The sequence below is a fragment of the Clarias gariepinus genome, chromosome 12, assembly GCF_024256425.1.
Source record: "Clarias gariepinus isolate MV-2021 ecotype Netherlands chromosome 12, CGAR_prim_01v2, whole genome shotgun sequence".
In the NCBI taxonomy this organism is placed as follows: Eukaryota; Metazoa; Chordata; class Actinopteri; order Siluriformes; family Clariidae; genus Clarias; species Clarias gariepinus.
In genome coordinates, this window is record NC_071111.1 from 14,506,078 (window position 1) to 14,527,637 (window position 21,560).

The following is a 21,560-nucleotide window of genomic DNA, read 5'->3' on the forward strand; positions in this document are numbered from 1 at the left end:
AGCCCATATTTTTTTTAAAAAACAAACAAACAAACAAATAGGTCATAGGTCTCGGAGTTCCCTCAAAGTTAGTTGGTTAATGTTCAAATTAAAAAGGAGAAATGCAAAAATAGAAAAAGGAAAAAGTTTAATTCCACAGTCTTAAGTCAAGGAGTTTTTCTGTGTTTTTTCCAGGGATTGTATGAAACTTGGAGAAGTGGATGGAAAGAAGATTGGCTGTACTGTCAGTCTGTTGGTGAGGTTCTTTCTCTACACTCATCACTAGCATTAAGCCTGTACCTGTCTGCCCACACTGGCTTTCACACTTTCCTGCATCCCTCTGCTGTGTAGACAACAAGCTGTCAAACACATCCAAACCTAACAGCCTACCCATAAGGTCTGGTTTCGGTAAAACTGCTAATTTAACTTCTTCAGAGCAGCAATGGTTTGTGGATTATTAATTTGTTTAGTCTTTGACTGTCAAGTCAAAAAAGGTTTGTGTTGCTCATGTCAACTATCGTGTTTCGGTAAATATTTGTTTGCTGAATTCACCCACACACAAGAATCCAGATCAACAACTTGGGTATGCGGGTGGACATCTTTGGTCTCATTTATTTATAAAGCAGAAAACACTTGATCCTTGGCCCAGTTGTCCATCTTTTTCTCACCACCCCTTTTCTCCCACTTTCGTTCTCACTTTTTTTTTTTTTGCTCTTTATCTCTGTGCAGAACTTTTATAAAACAGAGCTAAATAAGGAGGAGATGTATATCCGCTACATCCACAAGCTGTATGACCTGCACTTGAAAGCACAAAACTACACAGGTAATGGCATGTGTGGGTGGAAGAATGATGCTTTAGAGGGCATGTAGGGTGGATGCTGAAAAGAAAAGAGAATGATTGCAGCCTGGTGGGTGTGTTGTCATGACTTTGTGTGCTTTTTGTGTGTCTAGAGGCTTCTTACACACTGCTGCTGTACGATGAACTGCTGGAGTGGTCAGAAAGGCCCCTGCGAGAGTTTCTGAATTACCCCATGCAGAACGAGTGGCAGAGGAAAGAGTACCTGCACCTTACCATCATCCAGAACTTTGACCGCGGCAAGGTCCCAGCTTTTTACCTTCTGAAACTAATCTTCCCTCACACAAACACCCCCCAAGATCTCCTCCATCCCCCAACAGTGCTTCTGGTCTTAGACCCTTTGTTCTTGCTTTTTTTGTTCCTTCCTTGCAGTCTGTTTTGTTTTTGTCCTAACACTTTCCACTATTTTATTAGTGATTGTTTAGTGCGTCTGTAATATGTTTAAAAAAAAATTTCCCTCAAATGATTTAAATCATTAACAATTTTTTAACTTTACGCAATGATAACCCTAATATAGTAAATACAAAATACAGTTTTTAATTTTCATTATTTTATTTTTTGAAGGAAAAAAATCTTGGTGAGTGTTTGCTATAACTGGCAACGAGGAGGAATTTTTTCTTTTAGAATTGTTTCATTCAGCCACATTAGAGGGTTTATCCTGTGTAGTGTACAGTAAGATCATGCCACAGCATCTCAATCAGATTGAAGTTCGGCCTTTGTCTAGGCCACTCCAAAGTCTTTATATTTTATTTTTTTTCGATCCATTCAGAGGTAGACTTGCTTGTGTGTTTCGGATCATTGTCTTGCTGCATAACCCAAGTATGCTTGTGCTCGAGGTGACGAACTGATGGCCGGATATTCTCCTTAAGGATTTTCTGGTAAAGCTTAGAATTCATGATTCCATCAGTTATGGCAAATCATCAAGGCTCTGAAGCTGCAACGCAGCCCCAGTCCATCACACTAACGTTATATTTGACTGTTGGTATAATGTTCTTTTGATAAAATGTGTTAGTTTTATGCCAGATGTAATACGATGCACACCTTCCAAAATGTTCAACACAATATTTGCCTTGGGTGCAAGTCTTGGGGATTTAAAAAACATAAGATCTTTTTTGCCAAGTGTAAAATGAGCCTTGGTGTTCTTTTTGATCTGCATTAGCTTTTGCCTTGGAACTTTCTCATGGGTGCAGTTTTGCCCAGTCTCCTTTTTATTGTTGAATCATGAATACTGACTTTGATGCCAGCAGTTCTTGTTCCTTCTTGAGTCCTTTTATGAGCTCCTGGATGAGTTGTCGTTTTGCTCTTAGAGTATTTTTGGTAGGTCAGCCACTCCTGGGAAGGTTTACCACTTTTCTCCATTTTTGGATAATGGCTATCATTGTGGCTCACTGGAGTACCAAATCCTTGGGAAATGGATTTTTAACCCTTTCCTGACTGTTTCATGTCAATTACTTTGTTTTTCATCTGTTCTTGAATTTCTTTTGATTGTGTAGTTTTATCTTTTGATTGTGTAGTTCTTATGTTTTGTGTCAAATATGCAAAAAAAAAAAAAATCAGGAAGGGGCAAATACATTTTTATGGCACTGTATACATCTTACCTCAATCATTTTTATCTTCTTCATAGCACACCACTACCTACAGGGAATGCACTTTCTATTTTTTTTTTTCTTTTTTTCCCTTTTTTTATTCTCAAGGTTGTTTGTAGTCTGCCTGTTGCATAGAAACATCTCATTGCTTCGGCTTCATCACCTGCTGATCAAAATATCAGTTGGAGATCATTAGTTACCCATCACAACAAAATGAAATTTACATAATTAGCACCCTCATCAGCAGCAGCTTGAATGAAAATAAAACCTGACTGTTCCCACTCCCTAGTCTGCCTCTGTACTCCTGAATCAGGCCATGTCTGTACCATTGCTAAAGGATTAGGAAGCAGCAGGGAAGAAAACATTTCATTTAATTAGCGTCATAGCAAAATACTATAAGTTCCCTGCGAAAGCTCTTTCATTGCAAGTAATTGTGTCGGTGATCATATGCTGCCCCCCACTGGAAGTTAACATGGTGTGACACCTGTTTTATCTTTTCCTTTTAGTGTTGGGAGAACGGCATCCTCCTGTGTCGAGAATTGGCTGATCAGTATGAAGCGTACTATGATTACAGGAACTTAAGCAAAATGAAGGTATGCTCCAGTGTGGATTATTATCATTTAAATCAAGCTGTTTATTTTACAGTGAAACACGGAATGGCTGGTCTGTCTCAGATAAATGTGCACTGACATGCTTCTTCTGAAATATTTGAAACAACCAGATGCTGGAGGCCTCCCTTTATGATAAAATAATGGACCAGCAGAGACTGGAGCCCGAGTTCTTTCGAGTTGGCTTCTATGGGAAAAAGTTTCCCTTCTTTTTACGGGTATGTAGTGAAACCTACCAAAAGCTTAAAATATGTTTTGGGCAGTAAATTCCTAAAGCCTTGGATAGACAGCTGTAATATTTCAGTTGTGACTAGTCTGGGTATCGCATATTTTCCATTTTAACATTCCACTTTTGTAGATTTTTATGGTCACTGAAATTTTTTTTAACACACACTAAAAATTATGAGTGACAATAATGATATTAGCTTTTTAAAAAAATTTCTGATTTTAAGACACTGCCAGGTTTTAAATCTCATATTGGAAAATAATTCTTGATGTATAGGTCTAAGAGGCCATCTTGCTCGCTTTTAAAATGTTCTTCCCTAAAAAGTGTACAGATATCTAAATGTGAGTCAGGCTATAAACTTTGTGTAATGTGACTGCCGCTTTTTCCGTGTTGTGAATATATTTCACAGTCTACGGTGTCGTCTTTTATTGCCTTCGCATCCACTTGGTGGCACTCTTACCCCTCTGGTCTGTTAAATTTTGGTGTTTGTGTATGTATTTACACATGTGCGTGTGTGCTTTTCAGAATAAGGAGTTTGTATGTCGTGGTCATGATTACGAGCGTTTGGAGGCCTTCCAGCAGAGGATGCTCAACGAATTTCCTCATGCCATCGCCATGCAACATGCTAACCATCCAGACCAGACCATCTACCAGGCTGAGGCCCAGTGTATCCTTGTACCAATGCATATACGCGCACACACACACACTGCAAAATAATAACTGTTGCAGAATTAATCTCTTAAAGAATTATTTACGAGCTCTACATGTGACCAGATGTTCATATGTGGTATAAAATAAGTCCCAGCTGTGTTTGCTTGTGCTTTTCTGGTTTGAGTGGCACTTGTGATGATGAGACATGGGATTTTGTGCAAGCTCAGGATTACTGCTGTAAATGCATGTCTGTTCGGTGGCATAAAATCGATTCTGTCTCACTGCGACTGCAAGCTGGCTACAGGAGACGCCAGACAGTGGACACAATCATGCACGGTTGGCGGGACAAATATGTTGAAGGCTGGGGCATGCCGAATGTGATTCTTTCTCTTGAGTGCAATTAGTGCAGACATAAGCGGTCAAACTGCATTAGCCTGGCGCTTTGTTATCCTTGCAAGCAATTAATCAGTACCCTTCCTGAATTGCCGCCATACTTAATTCATATTTCTGTGCTGATGACTTCTCATGCATATGCTGTGTGACGTACATATGCACAGAAGATATAAACCTGTTCAGCAGTTCTAGTAAGGACAATATTTAAAATATTTCATGTCCACTATATTTTTTCAGATATTTGATATTTCAACTTCTGTGTGGTGTAAAACAGCGGCATGCGTTTCCTGGAGTGAGGTAACATTTCTTTCGGACATCTATGAAAAGTTCCTTGCATGCACACTGATACACCTAGTAATAAACGGATGGTCTAGCTGAACAGTGCTAGAGGATTGGAGGAAGAGTGGTGCAATGTGTGTGCAGGAAGTGCTTTAAGGTGGGTGGGTGCTGGTCCATTTTTAGCTTTATAGGCAAGCATCAAGTTTTTAAATCTGATGTGGATAGCTAATGGAAACAAGAGTTGGGAGTGTAGCAATTGGGCGGTGTAGTAGAACTTCGGAAGGTCAAAAACAATCTTGCTCCTGCATTGTCTGTAGGTTGCCTAGGTTGTATGGTGTTCGAGTACTGCTACTGTTTAAGTAGTCCAATTCCAGAACAACAAAGGACTTAAGAAGAACCCGAGTGGCTTGTGTAGACAGAAATGGGCAAATGGACAAAATATATATATTTGTCCTATACTGTTTAGGGTCTTGGTTGTTGGTCTGGGTGAGCTAGAGAGATTGTTTATTGTATATGTCATTTTTCTTTCTTCATTCCTATAAAAATCCAAAATATGCCATCAGGTGGTAGTCGCTTATGGTCGAGGTATGGAAATATATGGATGGAAATAACCCTGTGTACTAGTGGTATTCTTAGTATACGAGTAAGTGCCTGAAGGGTATATATATAAAATTCTTGGAGGACATAAAAACAAACAAAAAAAAAGACATTTATGGATTAGAGAGAAAAAAAAAAAAAACTTATTTTAGGACAAAATGGCTTTATGTATGGGAAGACATACTAAGCTTATCTCTCAATAGACAGAAATAAAAGAGATTTTAGAAACAGTTTTAAAAAGAATACATTCTAATCATCATTACTGGATAAAGCGAGTTTTAAAAGATCAATCCTAAAAGGTAAAATTACACATTAATACACTTGTTTGTAAGGACAATTGTATGTACTCGTATCATCCCAACTACATTGTTCTCTCTATATCAGTATTATGGTCTGTTGTATGTTATCCTATGATGTATAATCCCAATCCATTTAAACAAGTTATTTATGCAAGGAAGTGTATTTATGGTAATCAGAAAATGTAGGGACAGAAAAGATGCCTGCAAGGATAGTGTGTGTGATCTACATAGTGTGCAGCTCTTTAAACAGGTGCACTGGTGCATATCAAACTTCTAACGCTGTTGTTGTTTATACTTTGTATTCAGTATTGGCAACAACATTCAATGATCTATTGATCATTAGTCCGGAATACATCTCTGTAACACTCCTTAACACAGTCCTGACTCAGACCTGCAAATCTACGCAGTGACTCCGATCCCAGACAGCCAAGACGTCCTCCAAAGAGATGGCGTCCCGGACAACATCAAGAGCTTCTACAAAGTCAACAACATCTGGCGTTTCCGCTATGACCGGCCTTTTCACAAGGGCACAAAAGACAAGGAGAATGAGTTTAAGGTGGGCTTGTGCTTTCTGCTGTCTGCCTGCTTCTTTGTCTCCGTTCTCATTTCCCCTTCTTGGATATCTGTCCTGTTTTCTCTGTATGTGACTTGGGTATTCATGCCTATAATGTGTGGAGCATGTGTGTAGAGCTCAGGTGTGCTCTCATGTGTTGCATTATTCACTCTCAGCCCAGTGAGGCTAATTAAAGTTTTAGAGGCCAGGAGACGGGCTCATTCCAAATATCATTTCCCTCATCTCTCGCTCAATACCCAGCCCAGAAAATCACATCCTAAACGCGGATCCTATCTACCGCTGGGGTTAGATTTCCGGCGGCCTCTAGTGGGTATAACGTTTGAAATAAGCAGTTTAGCCTGCCAGATATTGCGTTTTTCCCTGACACTAAGGTGTGTTTCACTCTGCCTCACTCATCATGAAGTAATATTTTTTTCAAGAAATCTCGTTAAGAAGCTAACTTAAGATGAGGTGATATTTAGATGATATGATTATATTGGAGAGAGTTTGTTTGAATCTCATCTTCAGTAACTAAAGTTCATTGAGTTCTTCCTTCACATTATTACCTGTTTTTTATGCATCAGGTAAACCAAACCCAATAATGCTTCTGAGAATGCCATCCAGAGAAAGGGATATTAAATTTAAGTTTTCAAGAATAAACACATGACAAAGTGAGGATAAACTTTGTTTTGGTGGAAATTGAATGCTTGCAGTCCTGAGGGGTAAAGAAGAGAGAGGTGCCATGTACGTTGCAGTGCACCATGGAATAATCTGAGCTTTTACATTTAGAGAAACAATGCTGCATCAGTGTTGGTAACCTTTAGCACTGATTGTGACTGTTAAACATGAGAATTGTCTAAATCCACTGAGCTGCTGTGCACTCTGTGCATATTGCAAAACCTACCTTACATAATAACTTGTATTACAAAAAGCCAGCATAATGTACAATGCATTGTAATAGACAATACAAACAGCACACAATAAGCAGAAGAGCATTTAATAGTAGCTGTCAAGCCAGAAATGATAATGAATGCGTAGGGATTGATGTTATTGTATTTCCAAGCATGAGTCAGCGTAAGACTGCCAGTGTTATTATCCTTTTACGATGCCTTGTGCCTGGAGCAAAAGCAGCTCACATGTTGCTTTGTGTATGTTTTGGCCCACAGAGTCTGTGGGTGGAGAGGACAACAATGACCCTGGTGCAGAGTCTTCCAGGGATCTCTCGCTGGTTTGAAGTGGACAAGAGAGATCTGGTGAGAGCACCAATTCTCATCACCCCTGCTTTTTTTTTTTTTGGATTGGGTTTTGAGCTGATTTTTCCTGCTTTGACTCGTCTTTAACCATTATGTGTCGTGGTGCAGGTGGAAGTGAGCCCGCTGGAGAACGCCATTGAGGTGATTGAAAACAAGAACCTGCAGCTGCGCACGCTCATCACGCAGTGCCAGACTCGCCAGATGCAGAACATCAACCCGCTCACCATGTGTTTAAACGGTGTAATCGATGCTGCTGTGAATGGCGGCCTTGCTCGCTACCAGGAGGTGTGCAAAAATCTTAACCCACATTTAATGTTTGGTTGTGAATTTGGATTTAGAAGACAGTTTAGATGAACGTATAACTATTTTTTTTTTTCCTATAGTAATGCATTGCTGTTTTTTTTGGCCGGCATTTTAGCCAGAAAAGAATCTTGCCACGCATCATGTTTAGAATGGCCTTGAGTAATGCTGTGCTTATGAAATTTGTATATTTATTAATCAGCCATGAGCAAATACGACCACAACTTTTAGTGTTTATTGAATAATCTAGAAATATAAAAATTACTGTTAACTAGGGATACTGTACCTACAGTAGGTGCTGCTTAAATTGCTCCTACTCCACAGGATGCTGTTGTGTAAATAGTTTAGAGCACCACCTAGAGCATTATACAGAAATGGCAACATTTTACTACTTTAAATGCAATTTTACTACTTTAAATGCAAAAAATTATATATTTTGATGTCAGTGTGTGGCAGTACATGAACTGCCACACATAAGTAACTTAATCGTTTTTTCCCCCTCATCTCTACTGTTAACTAAAGCAGTACATAAATGTAGTGGATTGAATTACTCCAGATTAACAGTTTGGCTGGAGCTCTTGTCTAGTAAACAGAATAATGGAGAAATCTAAACTAATTAAGGGCACATGGTAAAACCATGGAAGCATGCAAAGTGGTATAGTGTTTGTATAGTATATAAGAAGGCCACATAAGATATTTTTTGTTAAAGATTGGTGTTAAGTTACAGTATATAAGCATGCACATGTTTTAGCAATTAAAATCCACAATCCCATTTTCTCAACTCTCTATAAAAAGGTCTTGCTGTAGTGTCAGGGTTCCTAAACTTTTTCAGCTAGTGAGCGGGGTTTAAGTGTTTTAAAATGCTTGTAACTCTGGCATTCAATAATTTAGCACTAGCAAAAATTTGGGATTGTTAGTTTAGTCAGTGTCACATATTTCACAAGTTTTTGCGTTTAAAACCCAATTTACACCAAGGAGTGTAATTTTTCATTTTTGTGCTTTCTGCACTGATTAGGTATTATAACAATCTGTTATGACTTTATTTAATCATGTTTTATCACTTTTTTGTGGCAGATAAACACAGCACTGCTGACATCAGATGTAAAAAAAAAACAAAAAAAACTTAACCCTGTGGGAATCTCAGGTGACCCCATGTGGGCTTGTGGTCCCTAGGGATTTAAAAAAAAAAACATGCTGTAAAGGAAATATCTAAAAATATTCTACATTTCCTTATTAATTACAGAATTGTGCAGTTAGCTTTTATAGTTTTTAGGGCAGTGCCTTCTCTTTGATGGAATCTTCTAGACAGCCTGCTGTTTTTTCCACTCTCCTGGTGCATGCTGTGTAGTAGAGAAAAGAACGAACAGCTTTAAAGCACTTTCTTTACAGTGTTGTTAAAACTCTGGGAAAATGTTCAACATTTTTAAAGCTGCATAAGCCTGAGCTGGGTCAAAATTGCCACTTTCGAAAATTTAGATGGACAGCTGTTGCATAGCAACCCTGTTTTAATAAGGGGCAATTCTGTCCCACCTGCATGAGTGCATGCGTGTGCACGAGGATGTGTGCGAAGGTAGGCAAGGTATAGCGTATACGTGTTTGTATGTCTCAGTGTGCAGTGCGGCCTTCAGTTCCTGTTGAAATATTACATCAGTTATAGTAGTCTAATTCGGCTTGTTTTTAAATGGTTATACTTTTTTTTTCAATAAATGTTTAGATTTATTGCTACTATTTAGTTTCAGCCCTTAAGGAAAAATCTATTTCTCTGCTCACATTTGTAAACCTCTTAGTTTTAATCCACTCATTCTAATGTTTTTTTTCCCCCTCAATCCACCCTAAGAGTGAATTCACAAATCATCTGTATTATATTGTATTTCTCAAAGATGTGAAACAAGACTATGAATAATCTCTATTTTGTAATGCATTTTTTTAATCTTCAAGTGAGAAACTTTTAAGCAATATTTGCAGTCATTTATGTTGTTTTACAGTGGAGCCAGGCACAAAATGAACCTTAATACTTGCACTTAATTACAGTGATAATGGTAATTCTTCCCTGAACATCATTTGATGTAGAAAGCAGCTTAAGCGTTGCCTGGGAAACAGTCTGAATGAGTTCAAACAGTCGTAGTTTATTAGCTTGTCCTCAGATGTCGAGAGTGATGCCGGAGCGTATGCCATATCAGATTTATAGCACTGAAGTCGCTCTGTGTGACTCTTTGTAGTGGGAGGATGGCGCACCCTCCTGCAGCTTCTCCTCTCTCGCTGGCTCTTTGGAGATACACAGCCATTATTCTTGGAAGAGATTGCAAACACATCTAGCTCCGTTTTCCGGTTTCCCCTCATGCTCTTTCTCTTACTCTTTAAAATTTTGAAAAGACCGGGAGCTCTCTCCTCAATGGTATTACATTAAAGTGTTGTGTTTTCTCAAAGCATCTGTTTTTTTTTTTCTTGTGCTATGTTTCTAAAGAAACAAAGGCTTTTGTTTGGCACACTGACAGAAGTAAATAGCAATAAAAATGTACATAATCAAAGAGCAAAATGTGTAAGTACATAATTAAAATGCATAAATAGTGAATGTTATCACAGCATGACATCTGCTTACACCATTGGGTAAAAAAAAAAAGGGATCATGACACTATCTGCCACCTATAAGAAAAACAATACTAGGAGATTATTAGATGCTTTAAAAAAAGATTTTTTAACTTTACTAACTTTAAAGCATTTCCTGTTTATGTACTTTTATTTTAGCTGCCAAGATTTCGGGGTATAAGGCAGCAGCTACAGAAAGATTACCATCCTCCATTTTTTGCTTTGAAGAGCATGTGGGATGTGTATGCGCATAACATCAATCATGTTTGGATGTTTGGGTGGGGTAACTGGTTGTAAGTAGCTGTGTGTGTGTGTGTGTGTGTGTGTGTGTGTGTGTGTGTGTGTGTGTGTGTGTGTGTGTGTGTTGCAGGCATTCTTTGTAAAAGACTACGTGATGAATCACCCAGAGGACGGAGATAAGATTGGCCGCCTCAGAGAACTTATGTTTGAACAGGTCAGTGTTTTTATCTTTTAACAAAAAGGCAATACTTTACCTTCCTAATCGTTTAATACGTTCAATCTTCCTTACCTCTATGTCATTTGCAACATATATTATAAGGTAATATATTATTAGAAACCTTTTTCTTTTTTTGACCTGTTAGTTTCATCTCCATCACCTCCATAACAATATAAAATACTTTCTTGCTAATATGTTAAAATAACATGGTACACATGTTAACTTGTTTGAGGGAATTATAGTTTAAAAATCTCTCTCTCCCTCTCAGGCACAAATACTGGAGTTTGGCCTGACTGTCCATGAGAAGTTTGTTCCACAGGACATGCGGCCCCTGCATAAGAAACTGGTGGATCAGTTCCATCTCATGAAGTCTAGCCTGGGGATTCAGGTAAAACTTCACAACTGCTGCCAGATACAGTATCGGAGATCAGAAAGACTGATGACTGTGTTCCATAGTTATGTAAGTATCCCTCTTACTACTCTTTATTCATTACATATTTCCCTGCACATCCTTTAGGAGCTCCCAGCATACATAAGAGCCAGTCCGATCCACTTCCCCAACGGAAGCCCACGGATCGGTCGAAACTCGATGCCCAACATCTTGAATGTAGAAGGAGGACGTGTGGTGGCCCGCCGCAGGTGAGAGACTTGAACATATTGAGGCTTAGCTAACTGGTCCAATGATCCATATGTATGAGTAGGAGTCAGTCTCAGGATGTGGAGATGGGGTGTTTTGTTGCGTAGGAGTGTTGAGATAAAACATTGCTCTGCTACAAGATGATGGCAACACATCTTTTACCATTTACCACCCATTAAGCTGCAAACCTGTCAGTTTAAACCCATTTTTTAACATCTGTAAAGCTGTATGTATATATATGTATGTATATGTATGTATGTATGTATATATATATATATATATATATATGTGTGTGTGTAAAAAAGCACCATATGGTACATTGTGTGTGTGTGTGTGTGTGTGTGCGTGTGCGTGTGTGCGTGCTTGCAGTCCACTCAGCTATCCAGCAGTGAACCGGTACTCTTCCTCCTCTCTGTCATCGCAAGCCTCCAATGAAGTGAGCAACATCACTGGGCAGTCAGAAAGCTCAGACGAAGTCTTCAACATGCAGGTGAGTGCTCTGGCTCAGTACATGCTCCTTAGCTGACAGCTCAACACACACGCAGGCTCAGTCAGGCTCAGGAAAGCTCTCAGGCTCAAAATCAGCCTGCCCTCTCAACCCTAACTATACCTCCTCCCTTCTTACATCTTTTTATGCTCTTTCTCCTTTCCTTCTTCAAGTCTTTCATCCCCCCCCATTGCACTCCCTCCTTTTGATTTTATCTTCATCTTAATTGCTTGTTATTTTCATGTCTCCTTTCCTCTCTTTTTTACACACTTAATCTTTTTTCACATTTTTTTTCTTCTCTGAAAATAGCAATTAAATTAGTAAGTATAAGCTTAAAAATCAACTTGATTAGAATGAGAATGACATCCTCAATCTTGTATCTTGGATTACATCTTTGACAGTTGTCGATCATGTACACGTTAAACTGTTCGTAACAACTGTTGTTGTTTTTTTCCCACATTCTTTTATTTCAGCCAAGTCCATCTACCTCGAGTCTCAGCTCCAATCACTCAGCCTCTCCAAACGTGACGAGCTCAGCCCCCTCCAGTGCCCGAGGTGAGAACATACATTTCACATGCCCACAGAACTTGGCGTGTGTATTATTTCATCATGACTACGGGTCAATAAGATGCTGCCTTGGGCATTATTTAGGTCACACATCACTCGCTCGTTGTTTTAAACACATTACACTTTTCAGAAATTTTATATTGCAGCATTTGTACACCTGTTCATTTGTCATTGTTTTATTTAGCACGGTAGTCAAACCTCTAAACCTCCAACTAAGGAAAGATCTTTTAAAGGATTTCATTGCTCCAGTAAAAAAGGTGGCTCATGGTGATTGAACACTTTACAGTTTGCATGATGGTTTCTATTTTAATTTGTGTATAGACTTGCTAGGTCTTTTTCAGTGCTGGGTGTAACACGTTACAAAGTAACATGTTAGAGTACTTACTTTGTGTGTGTGTGTGTGTGTGAGTGTAAGAAAGCTGTTATTCCTGTTATTATACCCCTATCTCACCTATGTGGTTTAACTATAAGAGGACCAACGCGTGGAATGATGGAAACCTAATCACAGCGCCAAAACTTGCGGTAAATCAGGATGAACCGTACTTACAGCCACCATAAGTCAGAAAGTAACGCTGTAATGTAACTGATTACTTTTTATCAACAGTAATTTTGTAATCTAATTAGTTACTTTAAAAAGAAACGTCCCTCAACACTGGTCTTTATACTATATGCACAATGTCCACATGCTTAAACACACAAATACCTGTTTACCAGACGCGCGTTTATCTGTCCCTCTTCATCGGTTGGCTTTTTAGCAGGAACAGGCCTTTGAAATAGAAATACACCGGCATTTATGGGTCTCATCTCGGCAGCCACTTTTACTCCTGCTTTCACTAAAGCTCAGACTGCCTGTAATGTGTCCAGGAGAATTACAGGCAGCAGTGTCCAAACTCTGTGGCTGGTGGCTATCATGTTGAGGTGAAGTGGCATGCGAGTGCTGTTCCCCGGTGATGGAACAGAGAGAGCACGAGCTGTTCTATCCGTCTGGAACTCCATCTCATTGCCAAATAGCCGTCTGTCACTATCCGAGGCCAATTCACACCCCTGCAGGAGGGATACGTGAGGAGAGGGATATTGCTCCTGCGCTGCCTACTTAGCAAGACAGGAAATGCGGTGCAAAGAGGGGGCGTTATGGCTGTGTGTCATGTACATGAGTGTATTGCATGGCTCATTTTTACCTCCATCGAATATTTCTTAGGTTCACCTCAATTGTCAGAGAAGCACAAGCATGTCCGGGAGAACTCCTGCCTTTCTCCAAGGGAGAGACCTTGCAGCGCTGTATTTCCCAATCCGCTTGATGCCACACAGGTAAATATATTGCATTTATTGCATATATAGGCAATAAATATATTGCATAGATGTATTGTCTAATATATATATATATATATATATATATATATATTTTCAGCCAGCCTCAACTGCAAAATATTTACGCCACATCCTTGAACCTGGTATTGAATGTAATTCTGTAATACTTTGTTGCACTTATTTTTTTATTAAGTACAAAATGCCAGCTCAGTGTATTGATTCTTGTCTACTCTTTATTAGGTACAAAATACCTATATTTCCTGCCGATATAGAAGCACTTGGAGGGCGAACAATTACTTTCTTATCTTGTAGAGCTATGTATAATTTGTCAGTCCCATTCTACCCCATCCATCATCACTGACCAGCTTTGCACTGCACTCAGTACAGCAGTCATACTGATATGGTAGTTATAAGACAGCATCTTTTGTGCTAGTGCAATTGTATCCTGTCATGTCTTGGGGTTACTGCTGGGATGAAACCAAAAATTTGCAACAGACAGTCCTATGATCAGAAACCGTCTCTGGTAAAAGGTAACAAACACTTAGCACACTATGCACAGACGTACTGTTGTGGATTAGTAAAGTGTGTGGGTGTCGTAAAATAGCCTGTTCAGAAACACAAATAGTTTTGCTATACGGAATACACAAAATTTTCACAAGTATCTGCTTGTATTTTTCTCAGTTTACTCTCTGTTTCAAGTGATGTTGGTTTTTACATTAGTACACAATAACACTGCCAATTGTATTATTAAAAAAAAAAAAAGGAAAGTAAAATGACCTCTAAATAGATAAATAAAAATGTGTGTGTTGATGCTGGGGGTGTTGCAGGAGGTTTGTAAGAAACAATTGTGGAAATTATGTCACATGCATAGTAGAGGCAGGAAACAAGATGCCAGTGAGGTATGTTTATGTGCTATTTTTGTCCTCAGTAGCTGGGGCAATTTGCGATCTCGAAGATACCCCTGCAAGAATTAAACTAAAGCCAACAAGGTCCTTTGGTCACTCATTTTGCACGTAATTACAGTCCCCAAAATTCTTTAAATCACCTTGCAGGTGCAAAAGATTCAATCTTCACAAAAACCTTCCTGCTTTAGGGTATGCAGGCATGTTTTGTATGTGTTTTTACACACTTGCACTTTTAAGAAACCAATGTACACTCACCACCCTTAGGCTTGCTAGTACTGGGTTAGACCTCTGATACATTCAATAAAGATTTTGGTATGTGATAGCCTCACACAGTTACTGCAGATTTGTCTAAATGCACATCCATGATGTCAATCACCTGTTCCACCAGGAGCTCTATTGGATTGAAATCTGGTGAGTCTACAGGCCATTTGAGTACAGCGAGTACTCAAGTCATGTTCAAGAAGCTAGTTTTGTAGTATTTTAGTTTTTTGACATGGCTTGTTATCCTACTGGAGGTATCCATCAGAAGTTGTGTACACTGTGGACGTAAAGGGATGAACCTGGTCAGCAACAGTACTTTATATTACTAAGGGGGCCCCAAGTCAATCACACCATTACACCACTGCCACCTGCTGCAGCAGCCTGGAATGTTGATACACGACAAGATGTATCCATGCGTTCTTATTGTTTATGCCAAATTCTAACCCTACCTTCTGAATGTCACCGCAGAAATTGAGACTTATCAGACCAGGCAACATTCTTTCACTTTTTCAACATTTTTTTTTTGTCCAATTTTGGTGAACCTCTGTGAACTGTAGCCTCAGTTTTCTGTTCTTAGCTGGCTTCTGCTGCTTTAGCCCATCTGCTTCAAGGATCAATGTGCTGTGCGTTTAGAGACGCACGCCCTGGTTTAAATTAAAGGATATTTGAGTTACTGTTGCCTTCATATTATTTGAACCAGTATGGTCATTCTGCCCTGACCTCTGGCATCAACAAGGCATTTTTGTCCAAAGAATTGCTCCTGCCTGGATAGTTTCTCTTTTTCAGACTATTGTCTATAAACCCTAGAGAAGGGTGTGTGAGTGAACTTGAACTGTTTGGTGACAGATGGGCTAAACTATTTCCGAAACTGCTGCTCTGCTTGAATTTTCAAAGTTGAACGTCAATAAAATCACCAAAAACTTCAGCAGAACGTCTTCACTGTGTCTACAGGCCTAAAAGTTTTACAAATCTGCCATGTGATTGAAACATTTAGATATATTTAACGAGCAGTTGAACAGGTATGCCCAATAAAGTAGCTGGTGAGTGTATTTTCAGCATATTATTGTTCATGGTAATGGACTTGGGACGCTGTAAAAACTGTACCTGTCATTTTATACACTAAATAAGTCTGGCATAAATATTTTATATCTTTATGTACCTCAGACAGGGAAGTAAGTACCCTACTATAACCCATAAATACTGTAGCAGTACACTTTATACTCACATATTAGCAGTTTCGTGCAATAGTTTGCACTGACACTTTTGTGTTAACAAAAGTTGACATAATAAAAATGAGGGATTAAAAATAGTTTATGGTTTCTATTAGAATTCTCTTGTGCCTCTTTTGCAGAGGACAATCCCACATCCGGCAGGTGACGCTTCTCTGCCCCGCAGCGATCCCAACATCTCCATTCCAGACAAAGGTGAGCCACATTTATCGTACTGCTCTCTCCTACACACACACACTCCTACATGCTCTGGGTCTCAGTGTGGCTGAAAGCATTGTTTTGTGAAAGGTTCTGAAGATTACCTAGCTTGATTTGATGGTAGCTGACAGCTCAACTTTCTTATACAATCCCAGTTACTTGCGGAAGCTGTAATTGTGACCGACTCACCCAGGTGCCTGAGTGCTGCTGTCATCGCTATTGAAATATAGGGAGGAATTTTTAATACTTTCAGCCATTTATCTACTTTTCTCATTGAAACCTGGTTTTACCGTCATGTGGGTGTAGAGAAAAGACTATATTCCCAGGAGCAGTGGGTTTTTCTCTGAGTTGGGTTTCAAATCAGAAATCAAATAAATATTTGATTTTGATCAAATATATATTTATAAATTCTTAACTGTAGGTGTATGTGCTTTAAAGGTACAGCCCAAAGTAGAGATCCACTGTTGTATATTCCAATGGGAATTCATTAAATCTAGTTGAGATACTCCCTTGTTTAATTAAAAAAAGGCCAGTGTTTCGATTGCTTTTGTTGAACTATTGGTGAAGGTTAGAAGAAATAAACAAACTGAAGAAGAAATTGAATTTAAAATGAGCAAAGCTTTATTAACCTGGCATCAAAGTAGAAGTAGGTCTCCTGTGACAACTGAACATTCAATAAGCCAATGCAAAAAAAAAAAAAAAGGCAAAACTTGTTTTTCCATATTTACCTGATGTGTAGCGAACCATGCCTGTGGCAGTTCTTCTGTGAAAGTTGTAAATAAGAAATCATTGTGGTCTGTTGGACTTTGATAGTGCTAAGCTTACTAAACTGACTCGAGCTGCATGTTTTGTGTGTGAAAGTGGTCAAGCCTGCCCCAAGCAGCTGGAGTCTTGACACAACGTTCTCCGACTCTTTCGGAAAGCAGTTTTGCCCCCCTGTCCCTCCTAGGCTGCCATGTTCAGGTAAAAAAAAAAAATAAATAAACCGCCGAATAAACCGCCCACTTTTGCCAACACTAATACTTTTTGTAACCCCTTGACTTTTGATCTACCATCTGGTTTGTCTTCTGACTGGTTTCTCACGATCTTTAACATTATCTCTACTCTATCCTTACTGCTAGTCTTTGTTTAGTATTCCTCCAGTAAAAGAATATTTTCAAAAGGTCTTATATTTTTTTCTGCAGTCAAGACTTTCGGGTTTTAAGTGGATCACTCAGTTGGAATCTGAAAGTAAATTTGACCTGCATGTGTTGGGGGGAACTACTTTAAAGGGATTGCGGTTGCTCTCACTCATGATATAATCCTGGTTGAAGAGATGAGCCTCCTCACAGCATCGCTCTCTAATCTGCATGACACCTCTAGGCTTTAATTAAATCCTCCAATGGTGATCTAAAACTTCTTCATTCCAACCTGCTTTTGCCTTTTTCTTGCTCTGGTTCTTTCAGTTTTTTCCCCCATTTTCACCACTTAGTACCTGGCTTATCTACATTTGAGTTCGGTTTAACCTTATTTGTAATTAGCAATTTTGTAACATTTATTCTTACAAAGCAGACATCTGTGTTAAATAACAGTTTTAAGAAAAACATCTTGAGACAGCATCAGGGAGCATCAACATGTTGCAGTATTCCATGCTAGATGTGGTAAAAGAAATATTTCCTAGCATAGAATTACATCATAATCAACTAACACACTTATTGTAAGTTTCTTAAATAGATGTTTCCTCATAATGTTTTAAGACCACATCTGTTTTTAATCTAGTGAATAGTACCATTAAGAAGAATAACATAATGCATGTCTTTAAAGGGTAAAGTGGAAGGAAGTTGATATTCTTACACCATCAAACACATTAAATTGCTGTCTTTGGCTTGTGAGTGGTGCAGCAAAAAATCTGTAAATCACAAGTATGAATCTCGGCTACATTCATCCGGGAGTCCCAGGAAGCATAATCAATCATAGCCAGTCAGAGCGACCATGCAGCCAGGAAGGAGGATGAGCAGCAGTTTGAAAATTTGAATTCATTTACATTTATGGCATTTGGCAGATGCCCTTATTTATCTCATTTTACATCTGAGCAGTTAACTGTTGAGGTCCCTGCTCGAGGGCCCAACTTTGGCAGCTTGGTGATGCTGCGGTTAAAACCGATGAACTTCCGTATGAACATAATTTTTCTGCTGAAGGATAGCCTTTGCCCTTCCTGTAAAAAAACAACTTTTATTTCAATTTTCTTGAATATACAGTTACAAAATTGTGGTGACTGACACCTCAAAGCAGATCATCTAGTTCATCTGTTTAGTGGAATTGGCTCTGGATTGTCAGTGACAACATTAACATATCAAGTATCATCAGTGTCTTTCCTGAAAACAACAGTTATACTGTATTGATACATGTCTTACCCTAAAATCCTGGATTTGATCTAAGAAGTGTTCCACTAACGAAGCACACATTGTTTTTCAACACAACCTAGATAGAAAGCAGTTTATAGACCATAATCTGTTGTCTGTCCCCCTGTCTTTTAAAAGTGGTGGCTTTTAATGGAGCCTGTTTTCTTGAAAAATAACAGCTGGCAGATGTGCAAACCACTTAGCAGGAACCGACAGCATATAGCAATACGTTTCCTTCCTTCCAAGATGGCTGTGGCCATGTGGCTGATGGCTAAAGATAATTGTCTCAAATGTTTATGCCAAATAAGTAAGGATTATTTATGCATCTTTTCAAACAGGCTCTCCTGCTAAAAATATGAGATCACAGTCACCAGGTCCAGTATCAAAGTCACCACACAAGGTAGGTATTTGTTTGTTTTATTTTGAAAGGTTTAATAATGTAGAGTACTAAATTGTGTTTTTATTGATACTCGCTCAGATCCTTTTGGTATTACTGTTGTGAAAAGCCTAGTGGAATTGACTAATCTGGAATGTGACCTAGTAAAATCAGATTAGCCTCAGAATGGTGTAGATCAGTGGTTTCCCCACTGTGTCATGGAGTGGTAGATCATGGATAACACTTACATGCGCAGGACAGGTTGTTCTCCAGGACCAGGGTTGGGAACCACTGGTGTAGATGAGACTTATGACTAGTTTAAACTCTTTAATCTTACTTGTTTACTATCCAGGGTGTATTCGAATTAGCAAACACTTAGAACTTTATTGTTTTTTGCAGCAGCAGGTCAAACACAAACAACCATTATTTAAAATATTTGTTTCTTTATATACACCGCAATAAAAAAATACCATCCCCAATAAGTGTAGACACTCCCATGCCTCCTTTAAGATATATAAATATTCATAAAATTTTAAAGTAGGCAGAAGGGTCATTACTAATTAATATGTTTTTTTTTTTTTTTTTTTTTTTACATTTTATGAATATTTAAGAACAGGTGAATGTGCATTGAATGTGCAAGGATTGGTGAACGTGTTATCTGCTTGAAGAGAAAGAAAGAAATTGTCTTTCATGTGGTGTAATAAATTCCGTCCTTTTTGTAGGATGCGTTTGTTTTTGAAATGCGTAATATAGAGAGATATTCAACATACTACAAAACTTTTACTAAATGTCAGGGCAATATTTCAGCCTGCAGCCCTGGTGTAACAGTGTACATGCCAAAAATATCATTGGGTTAACAAACCTTCCATGGCAATGGTTCTTTATAATTATCTTATTGGTCGTGCAGATATTTGCACATTATATTTACTAAAGTGTTGAATAAAAACCCAAGCAAATGTTCCATGCAAGCACACCGCAAAATGAAAATTTGAGCAGCTGTGACATGCAGGCTGGCTTCTGGTGTAAATTGGCAAACCTGCAAACTTGAGGTACCTGATTTATGTCTATAGTAGTTTCAGGCTCGAGGTTTTTCCTGAATGCAGTCAGATTGAATTGCAGTGTTTTATTCTGCATTAAAACACTACAGCTTTTGAGCATAACTATTAACCAAAGACCAATTTTAGTATTTGAATACCTGCACAAACTAATTCTTAGCGTAACTACACCTCGAAAAAGGTAATATGACTTCTTAAATGTAGTTTCTTAAATCCTTTCTGCTGTATGAACAGGAAGATAACATCATTGTGTAAAGGAGTATATTTGCTTTCGGGGATGGGAAGTCTCTAAGCCACTGCAATCCTCTGCTTCTCTGACTAATCAGAGTTTCGTGCGATGTTGGAATTCATTTGATTCAGAGCCAATAATCGTGCCCTTTTCCCCCATGTCGTGTTTTCATTGAGTAGTGTGTATTGATTTCAGTCCAGCCTTTCTGCAAGTCAGATTATCACTAATCACTGATTTATTCTGTGCTACCTAAAAAAGGGCAGAGGGAAACAGAAAAGGTGTGATGTGCTACTCTGAGACGGTGGTGAATAGTGATGAAGGTTTATGTATGCTGCATGCTTGTTGTAAAGTGCATGCGCACACAATTTGCACAGAGCTCTTAACTCGGTTCACAGGTTGCAGACTGTGAAAGGACAACAGTGTTGAGTGTATTTGAGTGCCATGAACAGCACTTTGGAATTGGATTGGCTAAAATTGTTTTAAATTAGGAATCTCATACAGTATGCATCATTTATAAGACTAATGTGTGGGTGGGTATCACAATGACTAGGTATACACTCTCTAAATTAATTGTGAGGTCTTTCTCTGCAGTAGGCCTGACTGTACTGATTTTTGTATAGAGAACAGAATTTTTGCATTTCTTTTAAAAATCTTAATTCTACTGAATGTTCCACATTTCTCAGAAACAGGTACGCGGTTGTGTAATTTGCTATTAAAATGCTTTAACGGTGCTGTAGAATTATGCAGGAAAAAAACACTGTTTTGTGATTAAGGAACAATTCCATTTGCAGCGTTGTTTATTGACAAGTTCAATGTAGATCCAGTCTAGTGCAACATATCTTGTTCTAGTGTTAGTTAAATTCTTAACCAGCATTTATTTTATCTAAAGATTTTCACATCCGCATGAGGTTGTCTTTGATATTATAATGGGACCATTTATCTTTAATTCACTGTCATATTAGGGAACTACTGATATGGTCGAAACTATGTACACTACCGCTCAAAAGTTTTAGAACGCTTTCTAACTCCATGATTGTTCCTGATTTTTATTTCTTTCTACATTGTAAAGGAATGCTGAAGGCGTCCAAAAATGCATTAATCTCCTTTGAACAGTTAATGGTGAGATGTGTCTGCTACTTATGCTCTGTAAAGACTTCATAACGCCTCTAATCTGAAATGCTGTTAATTGGCTTCTCGTCTGCGGCAGAGGTAGGTTCTGGTCTCGCCCTCCTGGGATGGCCTTCATGAGAGCCAGTGTCATTATGGTGCTTGACCGATTTTGCAAATGCTTTTGACAATACTGT

The 21,560-nt window shown here is 38.7% G+C and overlaps 1 protein-coding gene across 2 annotated transcripts in view; it reads left to right on the plus strand.

The window, feature by feature from the left end:
- Positions 1-21,560, plus strand: part of dock4b (dedicator of cytokinesis 4b) — a 103,429-nt gene that overhangs the window by 80,439 nt on the left and 1,430 nt on the right. Inside the window, exons 34-51 of one of the 2 annotated variants that reach the window (XM_053508330.1) lie at positions 175-235; positions 709-802; positions 931-1,079; positions 2,928-3,014; positions 3,143-3,247; positions 3,781-3,922; positions 5,864-6,030; positions 7,194-7,280; positions 7,389-7,565; positions 10,537-10,620; positions 10,892-11,011; positions 11,141-11,262; positions 11,630-11,750; positions 12,221-12,302; positions 13,513-13,622; positions 16,140-16,212; positions 17,077-17,178; positions 18,935-18,996. In XM_053508330.1, the coding sequence (XP_053364305.1) occupies positions 175-235; positions 709-802; positions 931-1,079; positions 2,928-3,014; positions 3,143-3,247; positions 3,781-3,922; positions 5,864-6,030; positions 7,194-7,280; positions 7,389-7,565; positions 10,537-10,620; positions 10,892-11,011; positions 11,141-11,262; positions 11,630-11,750; positions 12,221-12,302; positions 13,513-13,622; positions 16,140-16,212; positions 17,077-17,178; positions 18,935-18,996 (1,945 nt within the window). The remainder of the gene's footprint in view (positions 1-174; positions 236-708; positions 803-930; positions 1,080-2,927; positions 3,015-3,142; positions 3,248-3,780; positions 3,923-5,863; positions 6,031-7,193; positions 7,281-7,388; positions 7,566-10,536; positions 10,621-10,891; positions 11,012-11,140; positions 11,263-11,629; positions 11,751-12,220; positions 12,303-13,512; positions 13,623-16,139; positions 16,213-17,076; positions 17,179-18,934; positions 18,997-21,560) is intronic. The other variant, XM_053508331.1, reaches the window with a different exon arrangement.